The sequence below is a fragment of the Nelumbo nucifera genome, chromosome 3, assembly GCF_055504915.1.
Source record: "Nelumbo nucifera cultivar China Antique chromosome 3, China Antique-T2T, whole genome shotgun sequence".
In the NCBI taxonomy this organism is placed as follows: Eukaryota; Viridiplantae; Streptophyta; class Magnoliopsida; order Proteales; family Nelumbonaceae; genus Nelumbo; species Nelumbo nucifera.
In genome coordinates, this window is record NC_142651.1 from 14,040,535 (window position 1) to 14,052,516 (window position 11,982).

An 11,982-nucleotide genomic window follows, 5' to 3' on the forward strand; every position below is an offset into this window, starting at 1 on the left:
AATTCAATCTCCCAATCACCCGTCTACGTTCCAAAGTGTATTAATTCATGAACCCATGATTGGAAACCTACCCGACCTCAAGTGTTTTCTAGGAGGTTTAAGATATTAACTATAAATACCCTTATAATTCACTAAGGAGGATTTTGATTCTACTGAAGCTTTAGACATATTCAGCAATTTTCTGCCATATCCACGGAATATTTATCAGATAATACAAATTTAACTAGAGCCAAAAAACGAAGTAATTGGCCCAAGTTTAGCAAAGGCATTTAACACTAAAGCAATGAAGAGATGTTAAAAGTGAAAACCACCCAACCAACCAATAATAACATCCTCGGTATTAGACGCTTTTACTGGGTATGAGTTTATTTGGATGATAAACTTGTCCTCATCCAATATCCTACTTGTGCTTCAAAAAGTAAAAATCATGCAGCTTTGGACGCATGGAGACCCAAAAGCATATTTTATGACTGATTACAAGTTTGATAAAGGGACTTTCTCACAACTTAATAATGTTTCCCACACTTAAATCTTAACGGACCTGAGACGTGTATCTGCGGAACAGACCTTCTTGATCACAGTTGCATGTGATTAGTAATCACTGATTACTAATTACTGTCATGTCACAGTTCACACCTTCGTTTAAGAAAAGGAAAAGCATGGATTCAGGAAGGAAGGAAGAAGCAGAGGCCGAGAGAAAGTCAGTTAGTTGAAGCAGTTATAACTTCAGGCACGTAATGTTTTTTTTTTTCAAGGCAAAATGCTACCCAGTAAGGTACTGGAGGCTAATTCATGAATGGTTCTGCTTAGAATTACAGTCAAGTAGCAAAGTCTCAAGTAAAAACAGGGAGGAGTCGACCAAGTGTACAGATGATCAATGCTTGGCCAATTGATGTGCAGCTTTGTTACAATTACGAGAGACCCACTGGTTATTACTTTAGGCTCCGTAATGGTTATTGCTCTTCTTGAAGGAATTCTTTTTGCTTTCTCTCTTGGAATTTCTTCAGCCATCATTGAAGGTGATGCTCAATACATTATCAAGCTCTCGTTGGGTGAACCTTCTATCACCCCTTGGAGAATTCAAACTCCACTTGGATGGCTACTCAGTTACATATGTACCCCGTCAGTATAATCGGGTTGTTCACTCTGGCTAGGTTTGATCTCTCTTGTAAGTTGTAACACTCTCAAAACCTGGTCCTCCATTCTGTTTTGGTGGCTGATGTATCTTATGGCTGTGATCTGAGGCTGCGTTTACCTTCATAAGGTTGGCAAATGGCAATGGCCCAGCCCAAGCAGCAAAACGGGACCTAGACGGACAAATGGGCCTAGCCATTAACAAACTGAAAAGTTTGATTCAGGACCTTAACCGCCAAACCAATAATTTATCGTGCCCAACTGATTAACTGTTTAAGCGGAGAGGACTTTCATTTTTTCACCTCATGTCCTATAATCGCTACCCCAAATGACATTTTTTTAAGCTCCAAACTTTATTCTGGGTGGAGGGGTGATCACCTTAAAACTTTATCAATAAACCACAAATTCAAAGATAAATAACAGGGGAGGACTTAGCCCACCTACTCCCAAACCCAACCCAAGTTCAAAATCTCTCCCTCAAACACTCAAGCCCAACCCAAGAAAAGAAAAAGCAAATTAACAAGTTATACATACCTCGGAATAGAAAGGCCTAAACAATCATCATAGACCAGTCTCAATGTGAGTAGGAAGCTGATTAATGGAAAAGTACTTGTTGGAAGCCGTATCAAATCCCAAGTTTGCTAGAGAGTTAGCTGAACGATTAGCTTCCACATTAGCATGATGAAACGTCACCCTTAGTGCCCAATTTCATGAAATAAATAAATAAATAAAAACATTTAAATGAGGACAATTGGCCGAATTGAAAAGGTTGATTAGAGAGAGATTATCACATTCAATGATAATGTAATGCCAATTATGAAATCAGATTGCATTGAAATGCACTGATTATAAAACAAAGAAAATGCTGCAATAAATCTGCCTTCATTGTTTCTAATAACACCTCCACCACCACCCAGACCGGGATTTCCTTTGCAAGCACCATATTAAGCTTGAAAAAAATTTTGCCATGGGGAAAGTCAATTGACTCATATGATTCACTTAGGCTCCGTTTGGAAAGAGTGCAAATACAAATTCACATGATTAATGACAAATGTAACATTTATACTTGTACTGTACATATTTGTATTTATATCCTTCCCAAATAGAGCATTAGGGGCAATCTCTTTAATAGAGACTTGAAGACACATGGCCCACCTGTCATTTGCATCAAGAACAGGAGAGCTGGGAGACCATTTGTTCAGCTTATAAATCCAATTTTTTATTCAAACAATGACTTGATTTGCAGCAATAGCCTTACGCTCATAAACTTTCCTACGCCTCTCAAGCCAAATTTCCCATAATATGCAAGCTGAAACAATTCTCAACAATTCATTCCTTGGCCATTAGTAGAACATAAACTCCACCATAATATTGTTTCACACAGTGACGAATATGTTGGGACATGTAGACTTGAATTTGAAATATAGAGGTTGTTGAGAATTGGGGTCACTGAAACTTGGAGGAGAAGCTCTAATTTGCTTGTCTTTAAAGCGTTATTTGCCCCCACTTAGTTCCACTGAGTTTGTTGTTGGGTTACAGGCAAATTCATTCCCAAAATACAAAAGAGCCTTGGGTAAGAATCTGCAACCAACAAAGTTGAAGTCTCCAAAGAAACCTTATGTGAGACAGTAGCAAACCGGATTGAGAGAGATAAGAGAGATTTTCAAAACTTGTGTTGCAATTGCTTGATTCACGCTTCTTAAATAATTTTCTAAAAAATCATGGAGCAGAGGAAGGTGCTGGTTAACAATTAATGACTATTAACTTTGAATAGTGCTTCTTGATCACACCTGATCGAATCGTGGCTATTGAAAACATCAATGGTTAACTTCGCACCAAAATTCAAAGCCGCCATTCGCGAGTCACGTGAGTGTGAGCAAAGTTCGCCTCTAAAGCGCTTCATTGCGTCGGGCACACGCGTGTGTGCGGGTTGCACAGTAGCAAGCCTCCATACTCTCCTCTTTATATCTAAAGAGTGTAAATAAGCTCCTATTTAAAAACCCAAAACAAAGACTTATAATTTTCCAATGTGGGACAAGTTAAAAACTGGTTTTAGTAAGTGAAAAAGCTATTTTTCAAGACATGTGTGCAGGTGTGTTTTTTATGTAATTGATCAATCAAAACCCATTGGATTTAATCTCTAATGAGATTAAAGTCCAACAGAGGCAAGTAACCTCCAACATCTACATTTTGAATAAAAAAAAAACTCATTTTTAATCATGTCCTCCACGAGAATGAGACAATTCATGAGTCTCCACATGAAAATTGATATTTTGGTGGGAAGACCCACCTCCCAAATACATTTGTAGCTTGTACCAATTTGATATTGTTGCTGTGTGATCCAACAACTCCCAAGCTGAAGAAATTGTAAAATTTTTGTTGGGTCCAAATTAGCCGATCATAGCCACCTATCTTAACATTGAAATTAAGAGAGAGCGTTTGTATTCTCACTTTTTATATTCAGATTCGTCGGAAAATTCCACCCACCATCATTACTTAGCACTTCATATTCAACTTTGAAATCAACAAACTCAAAATTTTGAAATTCATTACCAGAGGTGCACCTCAGAAGACAAGTTTCGATCTCTGATAAAGAAGATGAATCTGGAATGCTAAGTTCCCTCAATAATGATGTGATTGGTTGAAGCGGGTGCTATTCTCGTCTAGAGGAAGATCATCACAAAATGGCGACTCTTACTTATAGGGAATACATCATATTAAATACTTTATTTAAGTCTAGTTATACTTGTTAGTTTGCGTTTGTGTGAAAAAATGCTAGTTGAGTTAAAGCGTGTTTGTTCTGATTAAACCTCAACAAGTTTCTCGCTCTAGTTAGCTTGTAATTCCCGGTTCCCTTAGTTAGCGAGCATCTCCACCTAGATCTTTTCAAGGTAATCTAGTGGTTTGAGAGCTGGCTTGATGGCTTTCAATGGTTCTTCTTACCACCTAGCGAGAGCAAAGTTTTCAAGAAAGGGAAAAAACCCTTGCTTAAAGAAGGTCTCTTAGCCTTCTCTTCCTTCATGCTAGTTGCTTCTTCTCCCCCTCCTCCTCTTTAGTCTCATAGTTTGTCTCCCTTCGTCTCATCCCTCTTGATTTGCATGAGCATTGGTAGTATTCATTCATCTATAGATTATTTCCACGTTTAAATGACCAGATTGCAGACCTTGAGCAATGTATCAATAGTGCAAAACTAATGAGAGCAAAGGTATAAATTTTTGTAGAAGTTCCTTTGAAGACAGGGTGCTTTTTCAATGCTCAGAATTGGGTCACCCTCCGCTATGAAGATCTGTCCTGGGTTTGTTATCTTTGTGGTTGACCGGGCCACATGTTTTGACATTTCTTGCAACCTCTACCTTACATGAATGGTTGCTCTATAGACCAGTTTTTCAACCATCGTCCCATGAACCTCCCTGGACCCAGGCTGAGAACTGAACTTAACATGTGATGTAACTGGCGTCACCCACAATTCTAAGACTCTGTTCATAACCCTAGTCAACCCATCAACAGGCCAACTCCTCAACCAAAGCCTAAGCCTCACCAAGGCACTCAAGACCAAGCTAGTTCAGAAAATACCCTAGCCCATGTCCTTTCCCCCTTACTGCCAGAATTGAAATCTCCTCCCCTATAGCTGCCTCCTTAGTCAAAGTCTCATCGAAGACCTTTTCCTTAGCAACTTAGGTCCAAGCCTCCCTGTAGCTTGTCTTTGATTCAAACTCTCCAAGCTCCTCATCTTACATTTGTGGCAAGCAACCCTGGATTAATCTCCTGTCTAGTCTGAAAGTAAATGATGAAAGACCTAACTTACCAATGTTTGAATGTCCAGAATCCTCTTCACAACCCCCGATGGATAGGATAGTTGTTATGGAGTACGCCTACATAGACCCTCTAAAGGAGCCTGATCAAAACTTGCTAGGCACTGTTAGTGAATCCTCAAGTGCTCAGGGAATGCAAAACCCTACTTTAAGTACTTATTTCCTTATAGAGATTCATTTTTTATCCCTTCGAGTGGTGGTGGTTGGCCCTCCATAGTTCCACTACCGCCAATGTCGATCCTAAGTTAGAACTGCCGAGGGGCAGCTCATCCTAAGACAGTTTAGGGTTTAAGAGTTTTGGTTTAATGCCATAATTCGAACTTCATATTCTTATACGAGTAAAAAATTCCTAATGATAAAATGGACAAACTAGTCTCTAACGTGAATTATTCTAACACATATTTCATTCCCTTGAAAGGATAGCAAGAGGGATAGCGGCCTTCTAGAAAGCCAATTTTCAAGTGTCTCTTTTTGTGGTAAGTATGAAATATATCTTCTTAAAAGTTGTTTATGCTCATCCTCTAAATTAGTGGGTGGTTGGTTTTATATATGGGCCTTTAATCAATGCACAAAGAAATCGATTTTGGGCCAATCTAAAAGCATGGTTGGAAACCATTGATTTTCTATTTTTACTTATTGGTGATTTTAAGGAAATTGTTGTTGTGGGGATCCAGGATCCCAGCTCATCCCACTCTCCCATCTAGCTGATTTGCAGGCAATATAGAAACTTGATTGTCGACATCAATCCACGGTCCAAATATCTTGGGCTCCCTCTCCTTTGGACCCGCAATAAAAATAATGATTTGTCTTATGTTTTCAAAAATATAAAGGCCACATTAAATCAATGGAAAGCCTTTGCTCTTAGTTAAGCTGGGAAAAGGGTCCTAATCCATGCCATTTTATAGTCTACCCCTAGCCATTCCCTGAATGTAGTGCAATTCCAAAAAAACCATTTCAAAGATAGAGAAAAAAAATGAGAGATTTTCAGTGTGCCAAGTGCAAAGCCAATCCCCATCCTTTTCATTTATGCTCTTGGCATAAACTGGCCCAACCTAAAGGATTTGGTGGGTTGGGCTTTAGAGTCTCCAAATCGGTGAATCTTATCCTACTGAAAAAGCTTGCATGTCATGGTGGGCTTTTTCCTTACACTGAGAATAAATAGTTCTATTTTTTCGAAACCTCTGGCCTCAAAGCTCTAAGATTGTAAAATAGTTGATTTAACTAGGTCCCTCAACCTCTTCTTTCAACTCTCTCTCTCTTTCTCTCTCTCTCATGCTCCCATAGCCTCCCTAACAAGGGGGGGAAACTAGAACCAGTAGCTCATCAAAAAGTCTTTTCCCTCAAGCAGTGGTATAGGACATCTTGGACACACCCATTTTCCCTAAGGAGAATGAGGACATATGGATTTGGACTCTCCATAAATTAGGTAGATTCTTTACCAAGCAAGTTTATGTCCAAACCCAACAAGCTCAGCTCCCTAAGATCACTGATTCTCAATGACGGTGTTTTAAATTTATTTGGAAAATCCCAATCCCTCTGAGGTTCCATCGTTTTATTTGGAGAGTAATAAATAACTACATTCCTGATAACCAAAATCTTTTTCTCAAATCCTCAAGACCAGGAATGGGGCCTTTGTAATCGAAATATGGAATCAATTAGACATTTGTTTCTTGAGTGTCCATTTGTTCAAGCCTTCCTGTTTGCAACTCATTGGAACATTAACCTCCAATCAAATTTCTAGGATTCTTGGCTTAATTGTTTGAGTTAGTTGTTAGATTCTTTGCTTGATAGAATTCTAGCTTAGGAAGTGGTTATTTGGTATGCAATTGGATTGTATTACATTTGGTTTGCTAGAATTGAAAAATGTTTTAGGGGTAATTAGATTCCTATCCATGTTATGCTGGCAAAAGTTAACAATATTTTCCAAGCCTCTTGGTCCTCTCATTCCGAAGTCTCCTCCAATAACTTAGAGACAAGGAATCATCAGAACTAGCAGAAATTTGAGTTTTAGGCCAAATCAAATACTAATATCATTTTGTTTGCAGATGGAGGCAACCTTTCTACCAATAAGCGATCTTTTGAAGTAATTTGTCTATCTAATAACTTGTTGTGTCTTGGTATTATAGGGGGTAGAACAAAGAACCTGAATAGTTGAAGAAGTGGAGCTGAAAACCATTTTGTAAGGAGTCTTATTGGCAAGAAGGCTATCAGAAGGCCATCTGGTGATCGGCTCGGATTCTCTGACAGTTTTAAAAACTCTAAAAAAGAAAGCTTCTCTCCCCTAGTCTTGTTGTTGGCTTCTTCTGAGGATCCAAGGTCTTTTAAAGCAATTTCACTCGACTGCTTTTTGTTTTGTTAATAGAGCTTTGAATATCTTAGCCCATCTAGTAGCACAAAGGGCTAAGATGTAAAGGACATTATTGATCTTTTGTTATTATAATATATTTTATTTACCTATAAAAAAACCACATTTCCATTACCAATCAGCCATTTATCATTCGGGAGTGCAATTTCTTTTACATGAAGCAATTCCTTCCAATATCAAGAAGAGTTTAAACTAAGGATGTAGAAGCCAACGAGTTGGATCTAAGGTACCTTGAGGTTATGAAATGAGCCCATAGACTCGTGTTCTCAAATCATTTTGAAGCAAGCCTTTAATCTAAAAGCAATGCCATTTCAATAGATAGTAAATTCCCAAACCACCCTCCTCATAGGGTTTGTAAATCATGTCCCAACTCCTCCATTTATGTGTTGGCCCAAACTCCTAGGAACCGCAAAAGAATTGTGCAAGCAATTTATGAGTATGAAGAATGACAACATTTGGAGTTGCTACTGAACTTAATATATGAATGGACATGCTAGAGCAAAACGAATTTGCCCCTAGAAGATAAGAGATTAGCTTTCCATCCTTCAAATTCTTTTTTGAATTTTGTTAGTGAGAAAATCAAAGTCTCTAGTTCTTGGGTATTTTTGCCAATGGTAACACCAAGATAAATGAAAGGGAAGTTATTTTTAGAGAAACTAGTGACTCCTACAACCATCTCAATCCTTTGAAAGGATTCTCTCTCAAACACCATGAAACAAAATTTTTGTTTGTTAAACTTCTTCGTAGGCTATTAGAAATTCCATCAAGAATTTTAGGCTTCTTTTTAAGCCTCTAGCAAACATTATAATGTCATCCAATGTTTCAAAACATAGGCGTGACGCATGGTGTTCCACTACCTAGTAGCGTAAGCGTAGTTTAGAACGTATGAGGCATAAACCTCTCGAATAAGAGAAGGGGGATGAGGAGGAAGGGGAGGAGGAAGAAGAATGAAGTTGTGTAACACTAATTGAAAAAGGGGGTGTCATGTTTCAAGAAAATGGCAACAATTCCAAATACCTGCTAAACATGGATCTGGTTTCACATGTTACTCAACACAAGATGGATTGGTAGTTGGTAGCACAACATAAGATTTTGGATGAGGTGGACATGTATAGATAATCGTTAGGCTGTTCAAGCTTGGACCCTCAAGAAGAACAAAAAGGATTTTTTTTGATTTAAGTATGAAACCATCCAAACAAGCCCCCACCTCCTTGCCCCCAAGCCATGTTAGGGGTCTAAATGGATCAAATCATGATCCAATCCAATTCAATCTGAAGTCTGATCCTATTTTGTTGGATTCGGGTATCCCCTACTTTAGATCTTCGGATCGGAGAATAGGATCCGATCAGAAATCAAATCGAATTCAAATCACCCCTATTCGATCCGACATATATGTTATTTATTTATATAAATATAACACATACACACACACATATATATATATATATATATAGTTGAAAAGATACTTGTATTTTTCGTTTTATTTATTTAAATTGTTATCTTTTATTTTTCGTCTAATAATCTATTAATTCTTTAAAAAATATTAAATCAGATCGGATTTGATTTGAATATCCAATTTGCTTGTCGAATTCATTCAAATCAAAGTTTGTGAGATCTGATGGGATGTTTGGATCGGATCGGATTCGGATATACCATGATTTGAATCTGGTCCGATCAGTTTGCATCCCTACCACAAGCCGATAACAATAAAAGATTTAAGGATGCAAGTATTAAAGGAACCCTTTTAAAAGGCGGCTTCTTTCCCGCTCTCATATTCGAATTTCAATTCCACATGCAGGCTCACAGCTACAAGAGAGAGAATGCTAACGGTCACGGCCATCCAACTGGAGCCCACCACCAAAATAGTTCAAATTTCAAAATCTCTGAGTCCCGGTAACAGCGTTTGTCCGTTTGAACGTTTAAACGTCCTCTTCTCCGACTTCCTACGTATATATAAAAACTCCTCCGTCTCCACCGTTCTTTCTATTTGTTTTCTCTTGCCAAGTTGCCATACCATCATCTTCTCTCTCTCTCTCTCCGAGGGTCCGAGTCCAAGGCGTCTTCGTATACGTCTTTGGCTCTTTGCGCGCTGTTCGCCTCTCTCACTCTCTATTTTTCCAGACAAGACTTTTAAAAGACTCAAGAGCTACTCAGCAACATCAACAGAGCAGGAAAATGAGAGAGTGCATTTCCGTTCACATCGGTCAGGCTGGTATCCAGGTTGGAAATGCTTGCTGGGAGCTTTATTGTCTTGAACATGGTATCCAGGTCAGTTTCTCTACTATCTCTTCAAACATTACATTCGTTGACGCAGAAGAAGGATTCATTTTTTTTTTTTTTTGTGTGTACTTTCCTTAATTTTGTTTTCTGATCTCTCGTGCAGCCTGATGGACAAATGCCCGGTGACAAAACCGTTGGAGGAGGAGATGATGCCTTCAACACGTTTTTCAGCGAGACAGGGGCGGGGAAGCACGTTCCCCGTGCTGTGTTCCTGGATCTTGAGCCCACTGTCATCGATGAGGTGCGAACTGGTAACTATCGCCAACTCTTCCATCCCGAGCAACTCATCAGTGGCAAAGAAGACGCGGCCAATAACTTTGCCAGAGGCCATTACACAAGTATAATTTCTTCCCTTAAGTCCCTTACCTCTTTCCTTGCATTTTATATTCAAGCTCTTTACTCCCTGTGTTCGGTGTACGGATTTTTCTTACATTTTTTGGGTGTTTCTTTTCCGTAGTTGGGAAAGAAATTGTTGATTTGTGCTTGGACCGCATCAGGAAGCTAGCAGATAACTGCACGGGACTCCAAGGTTTTCTCGTTTTCCATGCTGTTGGTGGTGGGACTGGCTCTGGTCTAGGCTCCCTGTTGCTTGAAAGACTTTCGGTTGATTACGGCAAGAAATCCAAGCTCGGCTTCACGGTGTACCCATCCCCTCAGGTTTCGACCTCTGTTGTCGAACCTTACAACAGTGTCTTGTCAACTCACTCTCTTCTGGAGCACACCGATGTGGCTATACTCCTCGACAATGAAGCTATCTATGACATCTGCCGTCGGTCACTGGACATTGAAAGACCAACTTATACCAATCTCAACAGGCTGGTCTCTCAGGTATGTTTAGTCAAATGTAATTATTAATTTATGTTTCTTAGTTTACACTATGGTCTAGGACTGAGAAGAATACCATTTTATGCAGGTTATTTCCTCACTGACAGCCTCTCTCCGTTTTGATGGAGCTCTGAACGTGGATGTTACAGAATTCCAAACCAACTTGGTCCCATACCCACGAATCCATTTCATGCTCTCTTCATATGCCCCTGTTATCTCAGCGGAAAAGGCGTATCATGAACAACTTTCGGTGGCAGAGATCACCAATAGTGCATTTGAGCCATCATCCATGATGGCAAAATGTGACCCTCGCCATGGGAAATACATGGCATGCTGTTTAATGTACAGAGGAGACGTCGTTCCAAAGGACGTCAATGCTGCCGTGGCCACAATCAAAACCAAGAGGACTATCCAGTTTGTAGATTGGTGCCCGACTGGTTTCAAGTGTGGAATTAATTACCAACCACCAACAGTTGTCCCTGGTGGGGACTTGGCCAAGGTCCAGAGGGCAGTTTGTATGATCTCAAACTCAACTAGTGTTGCAGAGGTTTTCTCAAGAATTGATCACAAATTTGATCTCATGTATGCCAAGCGTGCTTTTGTGCATTGGTACGTTGGTGAGGGAATGGAGGAAGGAGAATTCTCAGAAGCCCGTGAAGATCTTGCTGCTCTTGAAAAGGATTATGAGGAAGTTGGTGCCGAGTCTGCAGAAGGAGAGGACGACGAAGGTGATGAGTACTAAATAAATATGCTCGAGTGATTCTCTAACAATTGGAGAAAATGTAGGTAATTTTAGAAATAGTTAGATGGATTCTCTGTATTTGGAACTTGATACCAATACACTCATTGGCATATGCAATGAGGGGCGGGGGGGCGGGGGGAGGGGGTTAGCCACTTACTTTTAGTTAACTGTGCTGAGGTTCCTGCTTTTATTTTGATTCATCAATCTGAGTTTCCGCTTTTTCAAAGTTTGTGTTGTGTATTGTATAGCTATTTTCTTGCGTTAACTAGTCAGAATTTACTCTGGCTCTGGCTGCGAACTCAGGTTATTATTCATGTGAATGTGATCGAATTGTATCATGTTTCAGGACTTGGCTCCTGTCCAAAATCAGATATCGTAAAAACTCCTTGTATCATCTTAATTTTCTGATTAGTACCCTGTATTTTGTGTCTGGTGTCACATTGGTCCCTAAACTTTAAAATGCCACAATTTGGTACCAAACTTTCAAAATGTGACTATCCGGTACTTGCTGTTAATTAGCTCTTAAGCAACTTTTTAAAAAGAAATAAATGCCTTTCGAGTATACTCTAATTTTCTTTATAAATCCATTTTCCTCTAATTTTCCATTCAAGGATAATTTGTAAAATAAAACTTTACTCTCATATACTGAAGATGAATTTTAGACAATTTTCCCTAAAGAAAATTAAATGACACTCAAAGGACATTTGTTTTTTTTTCAAATTCACTTAATGACAGGTAACTGTTGATTAATTTAATGTATTAGGTTATTACATTTTGAAAGTTCAAGTACTGAATTATTATTCTAAAATTCGGAGACCAAAATG

At 39.1% G+C, this 11,982-nt stretch overlaps 1 protein-coding gene across 1 annotated transcript; it reads left to right on the top strand.

Moving 5' to 3' along the window:
- Positions 1 to 9,290: 9,290 nt before the first annotated feature.
- LOC104597195 (tubulin alpha chain) lies at positions 9,291 to 11,552 on the top strand. Its single transcript, XM_010258635.3, has 4 exons — positions 9,291 to 9,579; positions 9,695 to 9,929; positions 10,049 to 10,419; positions 10,505 to 11,552. Exons 1-4 carry the CDS (start codon positions 9,487 to 9,489, stop codon positions 11,156 to 11,158), a joined length of 1,353 nt encoding a protein of 450 aa, XP_010256937.1. The 5' UTR covers positions 9,291 to 9,486; the 3' UTR covers positions 11,159 to 11,552.
- Positions 11,553 to 11,982: the final 430 nt, after the last annotated feature.